Source organism: Dromiciops gliroides, chromosome 1 (assembly GCF_019393635.1).
Source record: "Dromiciops gliroides isolate mDroGli1 chromosome 1, mDroGli1.pri, whole genome shotgun sequence".
Lineage (NCBI taxonomy): Eukaryota > Metazoa > Chordata > Mammalia > Microbiotheria > Microbiotheriidae > Dromiciops > Dromiciops gliroides.
In genome coordinates this window covers 417,441,093-417,454,128 of record NC_057861.1, presented here as the reverse complement: position 1 = coordinate 417,454,128, position 13,036 = coordinate 417,441,093, and the positions used below count along the sequence as shown (strand labels likewise).

The following is a 13,036-nucleotide window of genomic DNA, read 5'->3' as shown; positions in this document are numbered from 1 at the left end:
TGGTGATCTTTAAAGCTCTGTTCATGTCACCTCCTTTGAAAGGCCATTTCTAAATCCTCTAGTTTTAACTACTCTCCCTAAATTTACTTTCTACACAAATTCTATTTACTTGCCTATGTGTAAGTTGAATTTATCTGACTCTGCCTATTAGTCCTAGCTTTGCTGTTAATTAGATGTATAACAATGTCAACTTCATTTAACCTCTAGAGTACAGTTTTCTTGGTCAAGATGATCTCTGTAAAGCTGTAAAAATCTAATACCATATTTTTCTACTAAGATCTATGTCCCTCAATTTAGAGTAATTTTATGAAAAAGTATAAATACTATTTAGAGAAAAGATAGGAAAAGTACATTAACAGGAAGTATACAACCATTTTAAGTGGCTCATGTGCAAATATACATGATTTTCATGACTTTGTGGTGTGTTCTTTCTTGGAAAAAGTTTTTGCCTGTTTTTACCAAAAACCTTTAATTAAATTTTGGTCTGGAACTTCCTGTTTATTAGTCCTTCCATTAACAACAGCTATAATAAAATGTGATCTAAGTGAAAGAAGACATTTTTTTCCCCCTTTGGTGAGTAGGTGGAGTTGACAATGAACTTGATACAATTAGCAGCATAGTAAAATGGAATAACCTTCGATGGAAAGATTTGGAAAGATTCAATTTCTAGTACTAGCCATATAATGCTAGGGATCCTTATAATGTTAAGTAGAAGTAATCAATAAGATTCATCAACTGATTGGATATGGGGAATGTGTGACAGTGAAGTATGAAGGCTCAATAAAGCATTTGTTAAGCTGCTGTATGCTAGATGCTGGGAAACAAAAACAGAAATGAGACAGTTTCTTATTTCAGGAAGCTTACATTCTAACAAGAGAGACAGTGTGAATATAAAGAATACAAAATAAATACAAATTTGTGACCTGAGGGACTGACTGGAAGAACAGTGGTATCTTCAGAAGAAAAAGGAAAGTTAGGAGGAGGGATAAGTTCATATAACTATATATTTTACTTATATCATTATTATCAAAGTGATTTTTTTCTCTTTACAGAACTTACCAATGAGGCATCATGGGGGTAAAATCAAATGAGTAGTTCAGTTGAATAGCATATTATTCCATGGTTAATCATTTTCTATTTTTCAGGTAGTTAAAGTGAGCTTCCTCGCTTAGGAAATACTTTCCCATATTCACAACAAAGCCCAATGCTAACAGATCTGTTTAAGGTTCCATCTTCTAATAGAAAAGTTGAAATTAAGCAAATTTAGCACTGCAAAGGCTATTTAGATTATTCACATAGTTGATGTGTGTGTGTGTTTGTATGTGTATAAATTACTACTTTGTTATAGATTAAAATGTTAATTTTTGTATTCCAGCTATGGGTTTTAATCACAAAGTTATTTGTTATAATTTTTAAATCCACTGCATTTACAAATATCTTTTCAGCTATTTCCTTGAAAATTATCATTGCTTTTTGCACTTTCCCCTAGTCTGAAAAGTTTTTTAAAAATGGCTATTATACTAATAATATCTGACTGTTGTTTGTAATTGCTTAAACATTATTTTCAGTATACTCCAAGTAGTTATAAAATTTTTCTTCCTGAAAAGCTATTAATTTTATTATTCTTTCTAATTTCAGCATCAGTATCAAGTCCCATTGTCCCAAGTGGGCTGAGAAACATGCATGATAATAAAGTTTCTGGTCAGTTGTCTGGCAATTCAGCTAATCATCATGCTGATAATCCTAGACATGGCTCAAGTGACGACTACCTACACATGGTGCACAGGCTAAGTAGTGATGTATGTAAAAAAAAGTCACTATTTTTAAGGTAAAGGGGTAGTTTTACTATTTTGTTACATTACATCATAACCTGGGTTCTAGTCTTGGTTCTGCCACTTATGAGCTCTATGACCTTAAGCAGGTGACTTAATTTCTCTGGGCCACAGTTTATTGAATGGAGGTAACAATGTATGCCCTGCCTACTTCACAGAGTTATTATGAAGACTAAATGAAAAAAAAAATTCAATGAAATACAAGCCACTACATTAAGTGTCAGCTTTTTCCATTATTTTCACTAATAATTATAAAGAAGCTGCACTAGTCATCCAGTGTAGTTCTGTGATACTATAATTCTGAAGTTGACTGTTGTTTTTACTGCTACTGTTAAGATATTAAGCATGTTGAAATTTTGGTGTATTAGGTAGAACTTTTACATATAAATTATGTAACAAAAAATTATCTAGCACTTTCTCTTCTCATTTGCTGGAGAGTGGTAAGTTTGGTACCCTTAAAGGTCAGGAAGAGCCGATCTTGTTGTCCTCCACTTTTAACTTTTTTCTGATAGACCTTTAACTTTATGACAAATAATATCATCCATCTGAAATGGTAGCTATGTTGGGCAAGTTGATGGAAATTTTCAAATTACTTTGAACTTAATAAACTTAGAGTTCATTGCTTTGATGTCATATTGATCACATAGACTTTTGTAACACCCATAATTGTAAAAGGCAGAAATAAAGGAAAGCATATTATTTAGTGGTACCAGTTAACTATTTTTCCTTGCTATGCTTAGCCTATGCATTATTTTTTGAAACATCAAGTATTTGTTTCTGAGATATTAAAACAAGAAGAGAACAGGAAGGTGTGAAAAAAATAGTTTTGAATGCTGACCCTTTGCATATCCGTAAAGTATTGATATTTAGTGTTTTTTCTCTAACACTGCTAAGAAGTCTCTCTCTGACATATACATTTACAATTATTATCTTAGGATGGAGATTCTTCAACAATGAGGAATGCTGCATCTTTTCCTTTGAGGTCTCCACAGCCAGTGTGCTCCCCAGCTGGAAGTGATGGAACTCCTAAAGGTATTATTGTAACTTTAATTGATCTCATCGATTGATTACCTTTAAAATATTATATGAGTTTCTCCTTTCAAATGAATTACTTATTTTTTTAATTAATTTACTTATTTATTTAGAATTTTCCCCACCTTACACGTAAAAACAAATTGTAATATCAGTTTTTAAAACTTTGTGTTGCAAATTCTCTTCCTCCCTCTCTTACGCCCCCTTAAAATTCAAGCCATTCAGTATAAATTATACATGTGCAGTCATGCAAAACAAAGCAGACCAAAAAAAAAAAAACTTTAGAAAAAGGAACTAACAACAACAAATTATACTTCCATCTGTATTCAGATACCATCAGTTCTTTCTCTGTAGATGGATTACATTTTTCATAAGTCCTTCAAAGTTGTCTTGGATCATTGCATTGCTGAAAATAACTAAGTCTGAGTTACTTATTCTTTAAGCATTTGCTTTTCCAAAAATTTCCATCTTTCACCAGCAATGTCATAATTTAAAGACGTCTATACAGGTATGTGGTCTTGTAGTTGATATCTTCTAGGTTATGGGTATTTGAGAAGAAACATTTTAAATGTGGATATTTTTTTCATCACTGTCTAAAATGATTCATGTTGTAACCTTGAAAAAATGACGGTCTCTTCAGTTTCTTGCGTTTAAGAGCCAATGGTGTTTGCTAATGCTAGAAAGAGTTTTCATTATTAATATTTAGAGAAGGATGTTTAACTTTCTGATTGAATAATAAACAAAATACAGATATAGCTCTGGGAATAATACTACAATTGAAAGTCTGTTTTGTCTCCTTGAATCATACAAATTCCCAAATGAGGTATGACCCGTTTGCAGGACTGTAATTTTTTATACTCAACACTACCTGTATTCAAGTACCTTCTCTTGCACAAAAGTACACGGTCTACCTATCAATCAGCATGAAAAATGGTATTGTCTAAGAGAAGTAATAACTATTAAACTGTAATTTTTTGGTAAGTAATAGCAGTAGTGTAATGTAAATACACGAATGTTTTTCATCAGTTAGGTGGTGAGAGATTAAGTGATAAATTGACCCAAGGCAAATTAGCCTAAGTTTATTAAAATGCCCAAGGAACATGTCTAATGTGGATACTGTATGAATTACAAGACTTTGAGAATCAATTATATTTCTTGCTAGACTACTCTTAGCATCTCACATAAACATACTCAAGTAAAAGAACTACTGATTGATGTTTCAGAGAAACACCTATAGTATGTTGGTATGTTGGTGTCTGTAGAGCTTCCTATCCAAAAAATCATTTTGAAGCAATTCAAATGTTCGTAAAACGTTATTTATAAATCATATTTTATTTTAAATGCGTTAGGACAGCTTTGTAAATTAAATTTTTTATGAAGCAAAAAAATTTTTTTAATGTCTTCAGTTTTTCTGTTTTGTACAGTTAAATATTTATCAGTTGACTTTCTTCTATCCTTGTTTATGAATGGAAAATATCCAATTTCAAATTGTATTACATTTAAGCTCTGCTTCCTAGTTCTTTGTATATGCAGGAATGGAAAGAGGGCTACATTTGGGATGAGGGAACCCAGGTTCCGATTCAGGCTCTGTCACTTTAGCATTTGTTACCTATAGTCAAGTCCCTTAAGTTCTGGGCACACTTCAGTTTCCTCATTTCTAAAATTATAAGATTGAACTGGCTGGCCTATAGTAAGATTCCTTTAAATTCTAAATCTGTGATCCTATGACACTTTCTAATTGTTGCCTAAATATCTAAATGTTTCAAGACTAGAACATAATATTTAGAAAATTTTTGACATCATCGAAAGCATAAGACAATAAAAACAAACAAAAACCCAGGAAGAATTACACTAGAAAAATGGCGAAAAGTAATGTTTCCCCAAAAAAGTGATAGTGGTAAGAACAGAAAGAAACATATATGCACACCATACCTAAACTTACTAAGATTAGTGTCATTTTGTAATGATTCCTTATGTTCGTTATAATCAAACTGTGTTCTAATTTAATTTTTGGCCATCTATATATTATATGAATCTGATTAGTTTGAGATTAATTAAATTAGTTAATGTGTACAAAGTGCTTTGCAAACCATAAAACATTATGTAAATCTAGGCTTCATGATAGTGATGATAATAACATAGCTTCTAATAATAAAATTGCTCCTGCTTAATGCTACATTGCCTAACTAGTTTTTATAGAACTAATTAGTGGTATTCTATGTCCTTATGTTGTACCCTTTCATTTGCATGATATAAACAAGAAAATACTAATTGACAACACTTCAGTGTATTTCAACATATTTCATTCTATTCAACTTTTGGGGGGAAGGGGCAATTAGTGTTTGAGGCAATTTGCCATTCGTTCTGAAAACATTTGTCATTGAGTTTGTTTCAGACATCTTCATAGATACTTTAATGACCTGTTGTATCAAATATATTCAGGTAAATGTAGAAATCACTCAGATTTAAAAAGAATTTCAAAATAATATATTGGCAACATTTTTCCCCTTTCCTTATTTGAGACCTATACATTTCACAGAATCACATCATTTGAAAGTTGGAAAGCATATCATCATCCTTCTAGTCAAACCTATATCTGAGAAAGTCATCTCTACTATATATCCAACAAGTAATCTTTGAACTTTTTTTTTCAAGACCTATGATGAGAAGAAACTTAGTACCTCCCAAGGCAATCCATTCTATTTTTGGACAGTTCAAATTATTAGGAAGTTTTTCCTTAGATCAAACCTCTGTTTGCCTCTTACAACTTCTGTCTATAATGCCTAGTTTTGCCCAATGGGGTCGAACAGAACAAGCCTCACCCTTCTTCACATGTTGCATATGTAATGGTTTCTTTGAGTAGAAATGTTATGAACCTTGTAATTTGCTGAGGCCTGTCTAGTACACAATGTCCCAAAAGACTGACTACAGCTTTAAGCTTTAATGGCTTAAACAGCTTAAACCTGATTAAGTACCTAACATTTAGATAGTGTGTTAAGGTTTACGAAGCTCTCTATTTCATTTGTTGCTCAAAAAAAAAATGTGTTGTTATATTTACCCCTGTTTTACCATGATAAAACTGAGGCTAAGAGAAGTTAAGTGATGTGCCTAGGTTTATATAACTAATCTAAAGAGGGGTTCAAACCCAACCCTTACTCCAAGTTCAACATTCTGTCCACTATGCCATGTTGTCTGAGTTTCTTCCTGGGTAAAAGGAGCAAGTTAGACTAGATGTTTTCATTTAGGTTGCCTTTGGTTCTAAATGTCACATTCTGTGATGAAGAGAAAAGAGTAAATGATGGAGGGAAAAAAATAAAAATTAAATTAATTTTTCTCATCAATTAAGAATTGTTTTCAGAAACAATTACAGAAGTAACTTTAAAATTTCATGTTCATTTTGTTAAGCTATGAAAAATTATTTCATCATTCACCAAGTTCTTATTAAAATTCTACCTGTCACTGTCTACATGATCAGCCTAAAGAAATTATCTTGTGTGGATTGTGTCTCATAACAAGATCACTGAAATCTGCATGTAAGAGAAAACTAGAGAATTTTTAAACCTTTCCTTCTTTCTTCCTTTTGCCCCAGTTGGATTCCTATAGCCTATAGCATTAAATTATAATTGCCATGTAGTTTCTATGTCCAGTGTTTGGCCAGCCCAATTTTTGCAAACCATATTTGTCATCTATGGTTAATTGAATAAATTATTTTAATGAGCATAATGAATTACATTACCCTGTTTAGGTAGCTGATTGTAGAATGGGCACACAAGTTGCATATATTGCTACATATTTAATACTTGCGTTATTCCTTAGATAAATATGAAAAATTTGTAACAGCACAACTGTTCAGTCCTTTTGAATTGTTTTTTTAGGATCAAGACCACCATTAATCCTACAGTCTCAACCTCCACCCTATTCATCACCTAGAGATGTTCCACCTGACATATTATTAGATTCACCAGAAAGAAAACAGAAGAAACAAAAGAAAATGAAGTTAGGGAAAGATGAAAAAGATCAGAGTGAAAAAGCTGCAATGTATGATATCATTAGTTCTCCATCTAAGGACTCTACTAAACTTACATTAAGACTTTCTCGCGTAAGATCTTCGGACATGGACCAGCAGGAAGATATGCTTTCTGGTATGGAAAATAGCAACGTATCAGAGAGTGATATTCCTTTTAACGTGCAGTACCCAGGACAAACTTCAAAAGCACCTATTACGCCGCAGGATGTAAACCGCCCACTAAATGCTGCTCAGTGTTTGCCGCAGCATGAACAGACAGCATTCCTTCAGGCACAACAAGTGCCTGTTTTACAACAGAACACTTCAGTTACTGCAAAACAACCTCAGACTTCTGTGGTACAATCTCAGCAACAAGCACCACAACAGGGAACGCTATATGATGAAGTAGAATTGGATGCTTTGGCTGAAATCGAGAGGATAGAACGGGAATCGGCTATTGAAAGGGAACGTTTTTCAAAGGAAGTTCAAGATAAAGGTAAAATGGTTATACGTTGTTACCTGTTTCTGTTGCCTTATTACTCTGTCATCCTCTCAGAAAATGTTTTCAATTTTACAAGATAAGTTTGTTGTTTTACCACATTTTATACTTTATAATCATTCACACCTCTCTTCCTTTAATCTGTAAGACCAGTACCGTGGAAGTTAATTTCTTGAATCCTAATTTTTTTTAGAGGTAATTGTTGGAAAAAAATATTGGTGACTTCTCTAGTCAATATGCCACAGTTATAGTGACTATCTCTTATGTGTTATATTTATGTTGTCATGTCATGTCCTGTCTATGGAAGCTCGATGGTAGAGTCTATAGAGAGTATTGGGAGACCTGAATTTTAATCAGACATTGACTGTGTGTCCCATGGCAAGTCACTTAACCTCTTTTTGGCACAGTTTTCTAGTCTGTACCATATGCATAATAATGGCACCTACCTCACAGAATTTTTATAAAGGTCAAATAAGTAAACATAGGTAGAGCACGTTACAAACCTTAAAAGCCCTATATAAACACGAGCTGTTATCTTGGATGTTTTTCTGCTGAAAAGTTTATTGGCATTTATATCACTTCTATTTCATGAGTAAAATAGATGAGTTATATATCTGCAGTTAGTTTGTGCTAAAGCAAAGACAACTTGTTGCATTTAGCAGATTATGGATTTGCTGAGGTTAGTAGGTTATTATTTGTTGTCATATCGTTTGAATTGTGATTTGTCTTACTAGGTTAGTATTTGGCCTGGGACTTTTCAGAGTTCACATAGTTGCTATTTACAATGAATCAAGTAAGTGTTCTTTCACATCCAGCAAGTGTTCACATTAAATTATCTCACTAATGGAGTTTTAACAGTAGTTTTGGAAGTTTCCGTTTTGCAAATAATCAAATAAAACTAAGGTCCTGATAGCGCTTTGGAGTTTTTTTCTTTGACTTGTTGGGACTTGTTGAAAAAGATTTGATAATTTTAAAGAAACTTCCTGATTGGGTGATCCAATTTAGATTAGTATAGATTTTATGTTTTTCCTCAATGAATAGATTCCTATCCTGAAGAAAAAAAATAGAAAGGCATATTTTTCAGGGTTTTTTCTAGTCTTATGGTTTCTTTTTGTGGACATAGTTAAATGTATTTTTTTAGCAATAGGTAGAACTTACAAAAAGTAAGTATAAGAAAACTTGCTGAGAAAAGAGTTAAAGAACTGAAATTTCCCCTACATAGTATACTAGTTTTAATGCTTAGAAAATATGAAATGTTTGTGTTTTGCAAATAATATGTTAATTAACAATCAGGATGACTGATTCTATATTGTACATTTCATTTTTGTTGAGGAAAAACATAAATTGTAGGCTTTTTTCTATTTGATCTTTATCTAAATTTTGTTCAAAGTTTGCACTTATGAACTGTACAGAAATTTTGAAAGTTAAATTAATTGGACTTATGCCCACCATTAGTAATATTTGTGATGATTTTGGGGAAATTGAGGGGGGAAATCAGATTTTCTTTCTAAAGGCTTTATTCGTACCCTAAAACTACATCATTTCTTTGCAGTGTTTTTTTGTTTGTTTGTTTGTTTGTTTGTTTTGGTCCAGGCAATGGGGGTTAAGTGACTTGCCCAGGGTCACACAGCTAGTAAGTGTCAAGTGTCTGAGCCTGGATTTGAACTCAGGAGCTTCTGAATTCAAAGCCAGTGCTTTATCCACTGTGCCACCTAGCTGCCCCCTTAGCAGATTTTTTAAAATTAGTATTTGTTTCTTAACCAATCTGTAATCATTTAGATATGACTTGATTGAGACTTAGGCAAGTGGGATTGATTTAGAATTTTTCTGAGACTGCTGACCTGGTGGTTTATGAAAAATAAGGTAGTTGTCACTACCACTCTTACCAGGATTTGATTGCAGACTCCTTTTTCCATTCTCACTCTGACCTACTATTAACCAAACTCACACCCAATAAAATTATGAAAAGTTATAGAGAAATCCAAATCTACCATCTGCAAAGAACATAAGGGAAAACCAAATGATACAAAAAGAAAAATTAGTCCCTCCATCTGATCCAAAACTGTAGTTACAAGATGACCAGATGAAGGTAAAACTCTTACACCAGAAAACCAAGCCCAAACTCTAGTAAAATAACATATAGCCTGGGTACTTAGAGAGAAGGTCCACACCAAGGAAACTGTAAATGAGGGACAGAGGTAAGGATTGGGGGGAGGTGGGGAAGTACTACCTAATATAATGAAGACATACTATAGTTTAACAGAAGCCTAAGAGATCAATGTAGACAAAAAGATTAATTCCATAACATGTACTTACTAGTCACAGAAGATTTTTTTAAATGCCATAGTTATAAGAACTACAAAAATGGAGCTAGAAGAAATGAAGCAAGAAATAAAAAGTGATATTAGAATTAAAATAACTCTAGAGGAAATCATCGTAAAGAGAACTGTGTAGAATAAATGTAGAAAACCTTGACCAAGTGATGGACTGCTTGCAAACATAACAACAATTAGAACTCAATGACTCCATGAAACAACACTAAATATTTTAGGTTAAAGATTGAAAAATCTGTCAATAAATAGACATTTATTAAATGCCTTCTATGTGTTAGATCTTGTACTAAGCACTGGGGATACAACTGACCTTGAAAACAGGTCCAGATGAGATTATGTAAGTGTCATCAGATTCCTGAAAACTATGACAAAATACAAAAACTTGGATAATATACCTCAAGAAATAATAAAGAAGATTGCCTCATTTATTTGAAACAGAAGGCAACATGAAAATAGAATCCACTGTTAACTTCCTGAAGAAAACTACAGCTTGAAAATACGAAGAAATGTCAGAGTCAAACTCCAGAGCTTTCAAGTTAAAGAGAAAATACTGTATGAGTTCAAGTCCCAAGGAATCACAATTATGATCTTATAATAATACTATAACCACTATAAAGGAGAGAAAATAATTGAACACAATATTCCAAAAGACAAATAAATAATTATAATATAGAAATGAGACTTCTTATAATAATATAATATCAAATGTATAATAATCTAATATAAAACATATATTTTATCCTGCAAAATTTAGTATAATGTTATAGGGGAAAAAATGGATCTTTAACAAAATAGAAGACTTTTAAGCATTTGTTATTAAAATATTAGAACTGAGCAGAAGCATTGAAATGCAAACACAATAGGCATGAGAAATCTAGAAAGGTAATTACACACAATTTCAAGAATATACTAATGGGGGGATTGAGATGTATCCTTTCAAAATCCCTCTTACTTCAGGGGTCATAGATTTAACAAGCATGTGTACACAAGGGCTCTATGCTATTTTGATGGTATAATGTGAGGAAAGAAAAGTGAGGGAAATAGGAATATAATAAGTTAATTTCTTTCAAATAATTAGAATCTGTGAAAAGGGTATACGTATATTGACAAAGTGGGAAGTATGCCTCAATAACCTAAACAAGATAATATATTAAACATTAGAATACATAATAATAAATAGAATCTTCCTAAATATAATAAACAATATCTATCTGTAACCAAAACCAGGTGTTATCTATAATGGGAAAAAAATGTTAAAGGTCTTTCCAAAAAGATAGGGTTAAAGCGAGGATGTCACCACTGTTATTTAATATCATTCTGGGATATGTTAGGTATAAGACAAGAAATTAAGAGAAAAGCATAGGCAAAAATGAAAAACGAAAAACAAAAAAGGGGCAGCTAGGTGGCACAGTGGATAAAGCACTGGCCCTGGATTCAGGAGGACCTGAGTTCAAAGCCAACCTCAGACACTGTGTGACTGTGCAAGTCACTTAACCCCCATTGCCTCTCAAAAAAAAAAAAATGAAACTAAGCTATCACTTTTGTATATGGTTTAGAGCAGTGGAGACACCTATAAATAGAAACATCCCTGAGAGGATACATCGATTTAGAAAAGCACAATTGACATTATCTATATGGTGTTATATTTTTATTTTATTTTGTTAAATATTTCCTGATTAAATTTTGATCTGTTTCTAGACCGTAGAGTTTGATACTTCTGGTTTATGTAATCCTAAAGATGCAACTAAAAAATTAATAACTTCAGTAAAGTAGCCAGATGTAAAGTCAACTCACAAAAATTGTCAACTTTAATCTGGGGGCAGCTAGGTGGTGCAGTGGATAAAGCACTGGCCCTGGATTCAGGAGGGCCTGAGTTCAAATCTGGCCTCAGACACTTGACACTTACTAGCTGTGTGACCTTGGGAAAGTCACTTAACTCTCACTGCCCCACCCAAAAAAAATGGAGAGAATGCTTTAAGGGGGGGGAGGGCAGCTAGATGGCGCAGTGGATAAAGCACTGGCCCTGGATTCAGGAGGACCTGAGTTCAAATCCAGCCTCAGACCCTTGACACTTACTAGCTGTGTGACCCTGAGCAAGTCACTTAACCCTCATTGCCCCACAAAAACAAAAAACAAAAAAAACCCCTTAATCTAAATTACCAACAAACTCCAAAAGGAATAGATGGAGAAATTAATTCCTTTTAACATAATTATAGAATGTTTAAAATTTCTGGGAAACTACCTATCAAGATGCTCTTATGTATCTAAGGACATTGAACATAGAAACACAGTGATTGATAAATCCAGGGAATCCAGATGCTGGAACAGGGACTGACTATTGACGCACTTGCTGGGAAAATTGGAATACAATCTAGGAAAAATGAGGTTTAGCTCAACATTTCATACTATATACTATAGTAAACTCCCAATGGATATAGGGCTTTGATAAGAGTTCCTATCATAAACTAAAGGAGCAGGGAAGGAAAAAATTCACCACAATGAAAAGGGGAAGAGCCCTTGATCAAACAAAAGATTACAGAGGATCACAGAAATTAAAATGTTCAGTTTTGATTACATAAAATTAAAAATTGTTTATACCAATAAAATCAGTTCAGCAAGAATTAGAAGGGAAACAGTTAACTGCAGAAAAATCTTATATCCCAGATACATAGGTAATTGATACAAATAAATAAATGGTCAAAGGATACAAATAGGCAGTTTTCAAAGAAGAAAGGCAATCAGAAACTATGAAAAGGCTCCAAATAATTAGTAATAATAATAACTACAAATTAAAAATAATTGAGGTTCTACATCACACCCATCAATTTGACAAAGATGACAGAGCAATAGCTGTTATTGCAGGAGATGTAGGAGAACAGACATGTTGATTTACTGTTGATAGAGTTGTAAAACTTTCTGGAAATCAATTTGAAATTATACCCCATGAGGGCAGCTAGGTGGTGCAGTGGATAAAGCACCAGCCCTGGATTCAGGAGGACCTGAATTCAAATTCAGCCTCAGACACTTGACACTAGCTGTGTGACCCTGGGCAAGTCAATTAACCCTCATTACCCCATCAAAAAAAAGAAAGAAAGAAATTATACCCCCAAAAGTCTCTGATAAGGATACATATGTATCCTTTAACCTAACAGTAACATTATTAGACCTATATCCAAAAGAGATTAAAGATAGAGGGAATGTTCCTTTGTGCACAAATATTCATAATGGTATATTTTTTGGAATAACAAGAAACTAGAAAAGAAGTGAATGCTTAACAACTGGAGAATGGCCAGGCAAATTAATGGTATTCTTTTATTGAAATATGATTGTGCCA

At 33.1% G+C, this 13,036-nt stretch overlaps 1 protein-coding gene across 3 annotated transcripts in view; it reads left to right on the top strand.

Moving 5' to 3' along the window:
* Positions 1–13,036, top strand: part of NIPBL (NIPBL cohesin loading factor) — a 266,297-nt gene that overhangs the window by 161,406 nt on the left and 91,855 nt on the right. For all 3 annotated transcript variants that reach the window (XM_043983133.1, XM_043983152.1, XM_043983142.1), the window contains 3 exons: positions 1,639–1,799; positions 2,768–2,864; positions 6,740–7,366. In XM_043983133.1, coding sequence (XP_043839068.1) covers positions 1,639–1,799; positions 2,768–2,864; positions 6,740–7,366 — 885 coding nt within the window. The remainder of the gene's footprint in view (positions 1–1,638; positions 1,800–2,767; positions 2,865–6,739; positions 7,367–13,036) is intronic.